Consider the following 13,445-nt stretch of genomic DNA (forward strand, 5'->3'; position numbering starts at 1 on the left):
TGGGTGGTGATGACTAGCTGCCTTCCCTCTAGTCTTACACTGCAAAATTAGGGACGACTAGCACAGATAGCCCTCGAGTAGCTTTGTGCGAAATTCCAAAAAAACAAACAAACAAACCCTCTGGTCTTACACTGTTAAATTAGGGACGGCTAGCGCAGATAGCTCTCGAGTAGCTTTGCGCGAAATTCAAAAACAAACAAAACAAACAATTGCCTCCCAGTGGCAGTGCGGAATGTTTGCAGACTTACACGACTAAAAACCAGGTTTCGATACCCGGGATAAGCAGAGCATAGATGACCCTTTGTGTAGCTTTATACAAATATTCAATCAAACAATCAAAACTGTTCCAACTCCGTGGCGCTCTCGTTATCATAAAACACAACAATCGTTTATACATTTCAAGTACTGTGTGATTAGGTTTAGCTTCATATGTGTTCTAAAGTGTCATGGCGACTTCAGTTAGTAGACGTGATGTAGTATTTGGAAAATATTGGTTATATGCCCTTACCGTCTGGAGACAAAATCCTGAAGAATTCTTGTGTAACTTAAATATAAAAGCAGACACCTTTCATCTCGACATTCTGAGAGTATGTTATTACCATCAGTTATGTTTTTAAGTATTCTAATTTTTATTGGTAATGGTAATTAGTACTTAGATACTGATAGTATTGTGGATTAGTAAACATGGGTGTATTATAAACTTAAATTTTGAGTTATTACTAGTAGTGGCATTTATTCAGTTGTTTAGGATAATAGTAATATTGAACAGTAACACAGGCTTTAGTATTTATATTCATGGTATTAGTAGGCCTATATAAATTAAAGGCTGAAGTTTTAAGTTTAATATTAGTTCTAACATAATGTAGGAATCATACGTGACCACAGTTGCACGGTGTCAAATTGTCAGTTTCGTCATACAAATAGATCGTTTAAACTGGAAACCAGACATTATACCATAAAATATATGATGCGTGATTTTTTTATTTTCAGTTCTGTTTTTATTAATTTAAGCAGGATTTTTTCATAGTTTTAAAATCATGACCAAGTAACTCTTAGAGTCAGTAAATTATTTTGATGTGTTCACATCTGATATCTATGTTTACACAGAGTATGAAGGCAGAAACATAGAAATGGTAGAGACTGTGTTATTATGGGAAACTCCTACACCTTCTATTTAACCGTTATGCACCTATTTTTATGTATGCAACAGTTCAACCTCATTTCTAACTTAATTTCTTATAAAGAGTTAAAAAAACGATTTTTGGCACAATGGAAAGTAAAATTTTTATTAGAATTTCAGCCATGTAGTTTCAGTAACATATTTACCATTGTCAGATGTTAGTTTTCATTTGATGAAAAATAACATCTAATAACAGTAAATATGTTACTGTCTTATCATCATTTCTGATATAACAAAACTTCTGTCAATATACATTTGACTGTTAGTGACAAAATTACAAAAAAATAAATTTTAAAAATACCTTTAGTGAGTTATCTCTTTTTTCATTAGCCAAAATGTGTAATTTTTTTATGCAGTTGTTCAATGCAATGATTTTTCTGGCAGTTACTATATTATTTTTTAACAAAGATCATAATTAAATTTGTTCGGAAGTGCTTATAGTGAAATTAAGTAAGCAGTGTGTTAGCTGTTACTCTCAGAGAAAACAAGTGAAATACTCCATTACTTAATATGTTTGTTGAATTTGAGAGCATCTGCAAAACCTTTTCTTGGTGAGAAAAGTTTTCCAGGGATAGGCTAAAGTAGCATGAAATTGTGAAGTGAGTGAAAAATTTATATACATATGCAACATGAATGAATAAAGAACTATGTTTCTCATATTTCAGGGGAGCACTTGTCCCCATTTATTTCAGTAGATGCCATTGGTTCAACTTCTCTGGTAAAATTCAGAAATGTATTATAATCATAGTGTCAGATATTTGTTATAATATGTCCATATGAGTACATTTAACTGTTATCCCTTGGATATGAAATAATTGTGTATGTATTTGGTTAGGAAACTCAAGATTTTAATTATGTTATTGTGCACTATATCAGCCTGAAAAACTTATGTTACAAACAATTTCAGGCATAACAAGTTCTTTTATTGACAGTAGTGCAATGATTATGAATAATCTTTCATATTTTTCACTTTTATTGAAGGATCTGACATGGGTATTATAGTCAAAGTACTGCAAAACATACATTATACATAAATACGAGGTATGTAATGTAATAAAGGCATAGAATTTACAAAAGAATTATAACTCATCACAATTAATAGTTGTAGCTTACACAAAGTGCTAAAAGAGGAGTTATATGTAAATTTAACTGAAAGTACCAAAAGAATATACTTTGTATGAAGATGTATTCCATCCAGTAATATGATCACGTAATTGATCAGCACTATGGTGAATGATGTTATGGCAAGTCATATGGCAAGTCATTCACAAAAATTACCATGTTTTATTAATACAGTTGTAAATTCACCAGTTTAAAATAAACACATTGTTTTTAAAGATTTTGTGAGATGATAATCTGTGGAAATCAATAACACTGAACACAAAGTTATGAATAACATGTGTTTGTGAAATGTAATAAATTTTCAGGCTGTGAATAAATATTCTGTAAACACAAAGCATTCTGTCCAAACTGAAGATTCATATATTGTATTTTGTTTATGCTATTTATTAGTTTTGAAGTTTTATTATATTCATAAATATATATATATTTTATTAGGATTTGTGCGATGATGAAGTTGATGATAGCTGTAAGACTTTTTTACTTACTTTTCTGCAAGAAAATGTTACACTCTTGTTTACTGATGAAGACAGGTAAATAATAATTGTTTCTAATGAACTTTTTTTTTATAAGATTCTAGTTACAGTTTGGTTTATGTGTTATTAAATCTTATTATTTTGTTAGTATTAGTGATCTTTTAGACAAAATTGAAAATGTTAAAAATGTAATTGGTATTGTATGAATAGAAAAACTTAGATATTTTAAAAGTGTGTAAAATGAAATGAGAGTGTGTATAAACAAGTGGCAATCAAATGTAACTGTCAGTTACACATTGAACATAGAAAATGTAAAATGAAATTACATGAAACTAATCCTGAGATTGTAAACCACATAAATGTGACAGTAAATGTAGGAAAATGTTATGCTATATGTTATTTAAAGCTTTTTTTATATAATATGATGTATTTATTTTGAAGTAATTGCATGTCTCATTTTATCTTTCAGTTGATTAATGTTTAATTGACAGATCTGTTTAGAACTTATTTTCATTTTTTATGCTGTTTTGTACTATTATCATGTTTTTATAATTGTTAGTGAACAGTGACAGACACAGATATTTGCCATAACATGTTAACATAGAAATATAATATATGTCCATCAAAGGACTGTTTTTATCTGTGAGAGCTGTCTTTATATGCCCACATTTCAAAAAGTACATATCTAAACTTAACCTGTACTTTTCAAGAAATCATTGATTCTCTTATTAAATTTTTATAAAGTGCTTACCAATGCTACTTTTGACAGCAACTGAGTCCATAAACTAATCACAGTTAGGAAAATAAAATTGTTTTTAAACTTATTTTCTTTAGTGCTGTTTTATATGAATGGATTGTAGCTCAATAATTAAATTATATAACAACTACAAGTAAATCAATGGTAGAAAGCTGTGTAGGCCATTGCACTGAAATACAAAATTAAATGTAATGCATAGAAATTGAAAAGCCAACCTTTTCCCTATTTTAGAGCATTCACTACTTGATTCTAAAAGTAATATAGAAAATATATTTTCTAAAAATATCAAGTTTTATTATTAGTTTCTTATCATACTTTTCTATGTACATTTAAATATATTTGTGTATTCCATCATTAAGTGTTTTCTAGCATCAGTGTTTAGTGTTTTTTCACATTTGTGATTCAGATTGTGCTGCTGCTGTAGAATTCTTACAGTGTTCTTTTATTTCTTGGTACAATGCTTCATTTTAGAAGATAGTAGAAGAAACACAATGATTATAATTCTCTCTAGTTGTAGGTCAAAATATGATGAATAACTTTCAAATGTTATGTTTCACTTGGTAATTTAACCAAGACTCAGTTTAATTCAATAAAAGCAACTTGTAAACAAGTTTTCTTTGCAAAGTTTACAGTTGTTAGAAGGTTTTTCTTAAATTTTTAATTTTTTAATTGTGGTTTCCTTATGCATATGTGAAGTCTGAAGTAGAGTTAAATATTGTATGAGCACCTGGATTATGGATGCTTTATTACAAAGATACAAAATGAGTGTTTGTTATTGTACATATACTGATTTGTTTTCAGTTAGATACAGTGTTGTAAAAATCTTTTAGTGCTGTTTAGCTTAAATCAATAAAAGTTTACAAATATTTATTTTTTAACAACTGTCACAACTTAAACATTTATAAGTTTTTAGCATGTATAATTTAGTCACAAGTTTTTAACTTAGCTTTCACACTTGATCAGACTTGCTTTCTCTGTTACAGGTTAGAACAAACTGTAGGCTCCCTGCACAGTGTTTTTCACCAGTTGGTTGGAACTGAAAAAGTTCGACTGAAATGTCAGTTTTTGATTACAGTAACAACCATTTTACTTGGTGGTGAATTTGATGTGAGGTTATTTTTTATCTTTACAGTGTTCTGTTTATTAACCTTTTTTTGTAATGCATTATATTTTTTTAAATTATATAATAGAACCTGTAGTGTTTCAAATGCATGATGTAAAAAAAAGTAAACTAAGATTCATAAGGTTATTCATTCCAAGAAATGCAGAGTTGTGGGAGTGTGATATGAAATATATTTTGAGAGATTATTTATTGATTCCTTCAATAGACTTATATAAAATTGTTTAGTTACATGCAATATTTAAAATAAAAAAATCACTAACTTCCAGACATATTATTTAACCCATTCCGTATGCAAATTATTGCTATTCAGCTTAAAATGCTTTGCACCTGAAACATGTTATTTGCATGCCATTATAGTCTATATTTGTTTCATGTAATTAAAAAGAAATGAAGATTGATGTTATAGTTTTTCTTACTTAAATAACCATTAACACCAGATTTCTTAGTTTTATTGTAATAATTTATATTAGATTATTTAATTAAACACATTTTTGAATATAATTGCTATTTTATCATTTTTTTGTTTTTTTTAAGTTAAGCTCATCTACAATCAAGGGCCAATTGACTGCTTTTGTGGATCTGTTACTTGAAATTGTTTGTAATACCAAAAAAGAGACTCCTTTGTTGCGAGGAACAGCCTGTAAATGCCTGCAAGAAATTGAAATCTCTTATCCTGTAAGTACAAATGTGTCTAAAAAGATAAGCATTATTGTGAAATTAGATATCTTAATGAGTAAAAAGTGTTATGTTACATCATGTAAGACTAACAGTATTTTTTATGATATACATCCTCATTTTTCTGGTCATGTGCAGTCTTCAATTAACCCTACCACCATGGACATCCTTTACTGTGCATGTTATAAGGTTTAGTGATTTATATTCAAACTTTTATTAATCTACGTTTTGGTTATGTTAAACCATTTAGTACAGCATAAAATCTTAGCTAAAAATCCATATTTTAATAATATAAGTTTTTAGTTTTTAATTTTATAAGGCAATATTTAAGAAAATCCTGAATTTCCTCTAGTGACATATTTTCTCTATGCATTTTCTATTCTCTGTTTCATCCATCACCTTTCCAATAAATACAAAATTCAATTTAAATTGTTCATTAGAAAATCATCATTACTCAGACATATCCTGATTTGTATAGCCTGTAATTTTGTTTTATTGCAGAGCCATGAAACAAAAAATCATACACTTCTTACCACACTCATCCCTCATATTCTCTCCTTGTCAGTAGTTCTATCTTATGTTTAATTCTATATTATTCATAACTGATAGAAAGCCAAGGTTTTCATCTGTTAAAAAAAAATGTGATATTTTTTTCTGAATGAAGAATTGTCAGTTTCACTGTTAGTACAAGTTTTGTTCATATGGGAAAGATAATGACTAGCTTGTATGATTTGATAACTGATCTTGTCACATAGTTAGAAAGCCAGAGAAATTGTGGTAGCTAGGGGAAATTGTTTACTTTTCTTGTATTTGATATTTTGTATTATTTTATTAAATAAAAATTATTTAGTGTATTACTACAATGAGTATAAAAAAGTGGGATTAAGTGTCAATGATAACCAACAGGAAGAGAAAAGAAGATTCAGGTGAATTATTTATTTCTTGTATTTCATATATATTAACTTATTATTATAAAAGTACCTAAAGTGTAAAATTTGGTTAGTTTAGGTAACATTAGTAATAATATAGTAAAAATATTTTAACAAATGTTACATGGGGCATACATTCTTGCAGATCATGGGTAATGTAATTTGATAGTTTAAATTGAGCTCCACATTCCCAAAATGATTTACAACTTATAATGATGAGAAAAGTTGTTAGAAACAATTCAAAGGACAATAAAACAATAAATTTCAATTATAGATAGATATATACTGTTAGAAGTTTAAAGCTACTTAGGATATGTGAATGTAGTTTCATGTTACAATTTGAAGTCATTCTAGAAAGAAGAAAGGATCATTTATATTTTAGATTTGTTTTGGCAGTTACAATGTTGGTCAAATTGACCAATCTTATATAGAGTTAAGGTAGAGAGAATAACAAAATATAAAGCTTTACTGGAAAGAAAACATTTTATATATACTAAGGAGGTTTCAAAGATTATACAAATCAAATTGAAGATTTTTGAGAGGAAGTAAAATTTTTTAAATTATAATATGGAAATCACTTTGCATACAGACTATTCAAAATACGTAGCTCATGTATTCAAATACGAATCCATTTTTTTAGTTTGCTTAAAATACTAACAACAAGTATAATTTTTTGTATGTGAAAGACATAATTTTCACTGAAAGACTGCCAGATTTTTTGAAGATATACTTTATTAATGGTAGGAGTATCGGACATATAAAGATTTTATAGGAGTACACACAGATCGTGTGATCAGTCAAATCAACCTATTCTACATTTAGAGAGCTATGATTGTGTAATAGTATTCCCAGTGTATATTTTGTGTTGTTTTTTTGATGTTGCCCATGATGCCTGTTATCTGATATCAGTTCTTATTAAATTGATTTGGTTGGATTGTTTAAAGTGTTAAAATGTTGTTTAGATTATTATTGTTTTGATAGAACTTTTACCCAGTTTGGTACTATACTTTACTGGTTTATGCATTATAACCATTATTCTTGATGTTTTATGAATAACTGAGGATGTAATATCACACTTTACTAGCCACTAATGTATAATAAGCATGTTTGATTGGTATTCTCTCATTCCAAATAACTGTACCTGTACGTCTATTGGAGAAATTTTTCATCCTGCACAATATTTATTTTAGTCAACACAGTTAGTATTTTTTGCTAATTAAAAAAATCCGAATGAATATTTGAAATACACTAATAGGTTAATGGTATACATTTTAACAGCATTCAAGCTATGCTTAGTTCTATTTATGACTGCTAAGCCTTACATTCCATTTGCAAGCTGTCACTTTACTTTCAGTTCATGCTGTGTTAATGAAACAAGGCATAGCTTATCTACACTCAAATGCTGTGCATGGTTAGAATTTGATTGCAGTCCACTCACTTTCTCAATGGAACTATCCATCTTATTATGTGCAATCCATATTTATTATGTCAAGATATACAGGACCACAGGCCAATGAATTATGTGGCAACATGTAGCTCACTTTTCACTATTCTACTCCGTGAATATTTAACTTTTCAGCATTAGGCCAATGACTATTGATTATCAGCCGGCCAGTCAACTTGCCTCGATGCAGTGCAAGTCAGTTGAATTTGTGTCACATATTTTCTCTGCATATAACTTTTTCTCACAGTTTTGCTGATAGATCTAGGCCTATAAAACTTGAATAAAATTTTGAGTTAATCATAACTTACATGTATTTTGTAAATGTTGGTTGTGCAAAAAAAAATAAACCTTCCACCATTGTAAAAAAATTGCAATTCACTTTGCAAGTTGGCCTATTCAAGGGGATTCTCCCAACTAACATTCCAGACCAAAGATACTATGCACTCTAGGCCTATGCAATTCTTTTTTTTTATTGGAATGACTCACTGATTTTGTTTTCTTGATGGAAGTTTGCCTACCTACTTCTTAAGCTTTTTCTCATCTGCTACGCTAGTACTGTAAACACAGCTAAGAATGGTGGCAGGTCATTTTTCATCATTTACAATTAAAATCATGTTAGAAAACAAGCAGAAATTTGCAGAGGTGTGTGCTAAATATAAAGCACAGTGTAATGATGCTGTTTCATCTTCATCAACATATTGTAACTAATGACAAAAAAAAGTAAAATAAAACCTCACAGAAGTATTCCATTCTAAGGTGGTTAGAGAAATATTTACTTTCCTGAAATATGTAAGTTCTTTTGATGAAAGGTTTAGGAGAGCTGTACAACTGGCAAGAAGGTGTTATGACAATATAAAAAGAAAACTTGTGAAGAATAAAGACGATAACTATGCAGCCAAAATGATAAAGAGATTTAGAGATGTGGTGGTGGAAAGGTGCATAATGGAGGCTGATCCTTACACTAATGATGAGCTCAATTCATTCTTGAAAAGCAAACAACTTGACCTTACACTGCTTGACAACAATAGTGATACATCTATAAATACAGATGTCCCCTTCTTAAATAAGCTGGGAGAGTTGCTTGAAAAACACAACACCACAAAACTCTTCAGTCCTTTCAGTTGTCAGTTCTGGGACACTTACTCTAAAGCTAGGAGAAGCATTAAGAAAATAATTCTTTCTGATTACAATATCTGCAAACTCCTAGCAGCAGGTTTCTCTTTTGGAAACAAACAAACAAACAGAAGACAGCATTCCAGAGCCATAAGAAAAGATAGAGACTGTTCGTGAAGGAAACATTGCAAGCAACCATAGCATCACCACAGAATCCTTTGTCCTTGTGAAGACAGGAAAACATCTTCTACTAGTGTGCATCATTAGTATCAACCCTTTGTCTGTTAGATATTTTGAGTTACTGCTAAGGCAAGATGGACAATAAATTCTTTGAAAGTGTCTTCTTTTGTACTTCAAGAATACAATGACAAAATTTTTGGTGAATTGGGCATTGCATATGTTGAATCAAGAAATCTGTTTTATAAATTTAACCTGTGAACAATCATGTTATTTGTCACTAGGAGCATTTGGTTCTTAAGTTTCTTTTACTGCAGTTAATTTTCTGCAGTGTGCAGATGAACAAAGGAATTTAACTTGTTTAGTGCAGCAACAATAAGTAAAATTATAGATATTCAGCACTATAGAATACAGAATAATAACTTGCATAAAACAGTGTTCCATAACTATCACAGTTTTCTAGCTTTCTAACTATGTGTCAAATCCCTTACAAATTTAGCAAAGCTCATTAATGTTTTCCCTGTGGAAATATAGTTCCAAGTGGAAGTGAAATAGACAGTTATGTCCAAAGAAAAAAAAGTAGTATAATATGTCATTTGATAGATTAAAACATTGACTTTCTACTGTTTATAAATTGTGTAGTATTAAAAGTTAGAGACTTTTAACTTATTTTAATTTAATTTCATTCTTCTGAAAGAGAGAATGTGACAGATGAGCATGGCTGGTGGGTAAAGTACTATAATACTGTTAAAGTAAATAATCATAATATTTCACTGAGATCATTATTAAGATTGTCAGTTTTTTTTAATATTGTATTTGGTTGAATTTTATAATCAAGTATGTAATTAACGTCACTTGTGACTTTAGGTTTTTTACAAACAATATAGTTATTCATTACTCCTTTTTATTTCCTAGTTTAGCAGAACCCCTATGTGTGTATTTGTTTTTAGTATATATTTTATATTTTGTTGTTTATGTATGATAAGGTACATTTTATTGTAAGCTGCAATACGATTATCTTCTTTCGTTGTTCTTTATTGTCATCCATAAGAAAATAAAACTTTGAGATAGAGTGTTTAAAGAGTTAAGGAGACATTCACTACTTGAAATTTTTAGTGTGAATGTTTCTTAATTATGTATATTAAACACCCTCATGGAATTTCAGAAGCACAACTTCACAAATAAAAATTCATAATCACTTTTATGTAGAACTGCCAAAGACTTGTCAATTTCACTGCTTTTTACAATACGTACAATTGGGGATTTATTATTTGTATTCCATGTAACCTGTAGTTCCAGTATAGATACCTATTGTTATTTTTATACTCAACTGAACTTTCAGCTCTCTGATTACATTTGTCTTTGATTATATTTTGGCCCTTAAAGTCTCAAAGAACAGGTGACTATTTGTTGCCTGATGTGAACAAATTGTAGTATAGTTTACACATAATCTGTTAATTCCTATGAAAAGTTGCACCTGCTTGTTTGTTGATATGAGTATATTGTAACATAGCCTACATAAAATCCTATCAATACTCATGAGAAGTACCCTGTGCTTGTCTGTGGATTAGAATATATATGGTAACAGAGAAAATGACACTCAGAAACTCAGAAATGGCTTAAAGAAGATGAGTGTTTGCTCAACAAGTGTTAGAGATGCTCACAGCTTTGTCAGAAAATAAATTTGGTGTGGGGATGTGAGCGTTCACGAAAGCAATGATTCCTGGATTTCTGAAACAGACAGTCCTGAAATTGAAAATGAAGAAAGTGCTACTTCCACTGAAACAGCTCTCCAGATGCATGAGAACTTGTAACAGAAGCAGCAATTCTAGACAGTTTTCTATGATTTCAGCCACTTTGTTCTGGTACAGTGCTAACCACTGCTACTCCAGCTGTGTCACTAGTGTGAGTTGGCACACAGGAGATTTGGAAGGATGGAACAGTTTGTGAAATTATGAATTTTGGTGGTGGAGTTACATAAAATGTTTTAACAGAAACTCCAGGTTCTGCACTGTATGCAAAATGCAACATTGATAACCCTATCAGTGCTTTTTATTTATTGATTTATATGTGATTGTTACACCACATTCAACATTGTAGTGAAGTAGAGGCAAATAGTGTGGAAAACAGTGTTTTGTGTAAAATATCTTTGAAGGAATTATAAGTATTGATTTTACTACTATTTGCTCATGGGAGTCTATGGTGACAAAAGCATTTACTCAGAGAGCTTTTGGTCTGTGCAATGATAATTCATTTTTTATGGCAAGAATTCCATGAAATCAGTGTTGAGAAGCTTAAAAGTTTTGCATTTTGACATAAAAGCATTGAGAAATGCCTGATTTCAAACAAACTTGCCCTTATAATCAGAAATTTAAAATGGTTTCATTTAAAATAGTATTGTCTGCTACATGGTTGAATAGAACATTACTGTGAATGAGGAGCTATTTTTACACAAAATTGTGATGTTGCTGAATGCAGTACATGTCAAAAGTAGTGGATGAATTTGGAATAGAGTTTTGGCTGGCAGAATATGTTGTCTCAAAATACATTCTGAATTGTTTCTCTCCTATGTGAATAAAGATGAAATTTGTACAGCACGTCAAAGACTAGTAGACAGTGTGGTAGTCAGGCTGTTGGTACCTCACTCAGGAAAAGAGAGGGATATGATTGATTACAGACAATATTTTGTACTTCACTTGAATTGGCAAATGAGTTGCAGAAAAAAAACAAACCCTAGTTGAAATAGTGTACTCATCAAGAGGAGAGCTTCCATGATTTGCACTAAATTCACAGCCAGAGCTATAAGCCAGTACAATGTTGAAACACACAGACTTTGCCACATTAATTATTTATAAATGCAAACTGAGGAAGAATGTTTGCATTGTTAGTTTGCTTTATGTGTCAATTGGGATTAACATTACTAAGAAGGATAAAAGCTAACAGACCAAGTACTGAGTGGATGTTACATACCAGATGACACATTAGTACTCAATATAAACTGGTTCTTGTTGTAACCATTTGCTATATTTTACAATGTTCTGGATGTGGCAGCCATCAGTGCCTTTGTTTTGTACAAGGAATGTGCTGGAAAAAATACAAACTTGAATAATTTCATCTTGAAACTAGTCTCATAGCTTTGTGTATGAGAAAACTGCAAAGCACCACACATTTTAGCCTAAATTCAGTGTTACATTTAAAAAAATGTAAAAGAAAACAGTTTGAGGTAACTAAAATGCAATGAAAACAGTTTCAGATGCATGTGTCCTGCGTGAAAGATGTGTGTGTGGTAAATGCACAGCAAATGTTGGAAAGCATTTCATATACGTGGATTATGCCACTTAGGCTACTTTATAATTAGAGCTGTGTAATTTTCTTCTCAGTTTTTTTTTTTTTTACAAACAATAGTGTTTGTAATAATTTATCTATTGTTACTAGTTTATATTTAGAGTTATGTACGTACATATTACTGTTTATACCTGCTTACAAAATTGTTCCTTTTGATATGTTTATTTTATTATAGTTTTTAAATGAAGTTTTGTTGTTTTCTCACATAATTGTTCATTTTTATAGTGTTTTGGCTGTAATTATCTTTGATTTGATGTTTCAAAAGAAATATTTTGAGTTGTATCTTTTACCTTCTTTTGTTTTAACACTGACTTTGCAATATATAATAGTCAGAATAATGTCAATGTGGCAGTTACAGGTATGTGAAACCCTAGCAGTTCTAGTGTTAATTAACATATTAAAATATATTTCTGTAAAATTTTAGAATATATATAAAATTTTATTTGTAAAATAAAGTATTAAAGTCAGTATTAATACATTTAGTATGTTATAGAAAAAAAATATTTTTTTGTGAAATGGTTTATTATTATTATTATCAAGAAAGGGAAATATTAATGTTGTATTTTAGAGAAATAAGTTTCAAAGCAGTTACTTTCAAGATGTTATAATTACTGAGTATACAATTTGAAGACCTGTGGGTACATTATTTTGTACTTGTCCATCTAAAGGAAAGTTCTTGAATTTAATTTTAATGCTAAAAATATATAGATAAGATGATACCAATAATAAGGCTTTGGCATCTTTATTTATTTTAATAAACATTATACTCTCAGAACTATGAAATATGTCATTTTTTAACTTTGTAATTTTACTGCAAAATATTTTCTATAAGCATTTTGTTAAATATTATTTGAAAGTGAGACACAAAATTCCCAGTATTCAATAGTAAAGTATTTAATTATATATATGAATTGCCTTTTTTCTCAGGGTATTATTGAGCCACATGCTGAAGCAGTGTGGAATGCCTTTCAGCAAGATACATCTCCAGCTTTTCAGTCCTGTGCCTCTCTTATCAGTGTCATTTTGACCCATTTAGTACAGGAGAAGAATCATTCAAGTACAAATACTATGTATGGATTATATGATAAGAGAATTTAAATAAATTAT

The 13,445-nt window shown here is 29.9% G+C and overlaps 1 protein-coding gene across 3 annotated transcripts in view; it reads left to right on the plus strand.

The window, feature by feature from the left end:
- The first annotated feature begins 208 nt into the window (after positions 1–208).
- Positions 209–13,445, plus strand: part of LOC143236948 (AP-5 complex subunit beta-1-like) — an 82,560-nt gene continuing 69,323 nt past the window's right edge. For all 3 annotated transcript variants that reach the window (XM_076475664.1, XM_076475663.1, XM_076475665.1), the window contains exons 1-5: positions 209–587; positions 2,738–2,832; positions 4,516–4,639; positions 5,190–5,330; positions 13,266–13,408. In XM_076475664.1, the coding sequence (XP_076331779.1) occupies positions 447–587; positions 2,738–2,832; positions 4,516–4,639; positions 5,190–5,330; positions 13,266–13,408 (644 nt within the window). In that variant the 5' untranslated portion in view covers positions 209–446. The remainder of the gene's footprint in view (positions 588–2,737; positions 2,833–4,515; positions 4,640–5,189; positions 5,331–13,265; positions 13,409–13,445) is intronic.

Source organism: Tachypleus tridentatus, chromosome 13 (assembly GCF_004210375.1).
Source record: "Tachypleus tridentatus isolate NWPU-2018 chromosome 13, ASM421037v1, whole genome shotgun sequence".
Taxonomy (NCBI): Eukaryota; Metazoa; Arthropoda; class Merostomata; order Xiphosura; family Limulidae; genus Tachypleus; species Tachypleus tridentatus.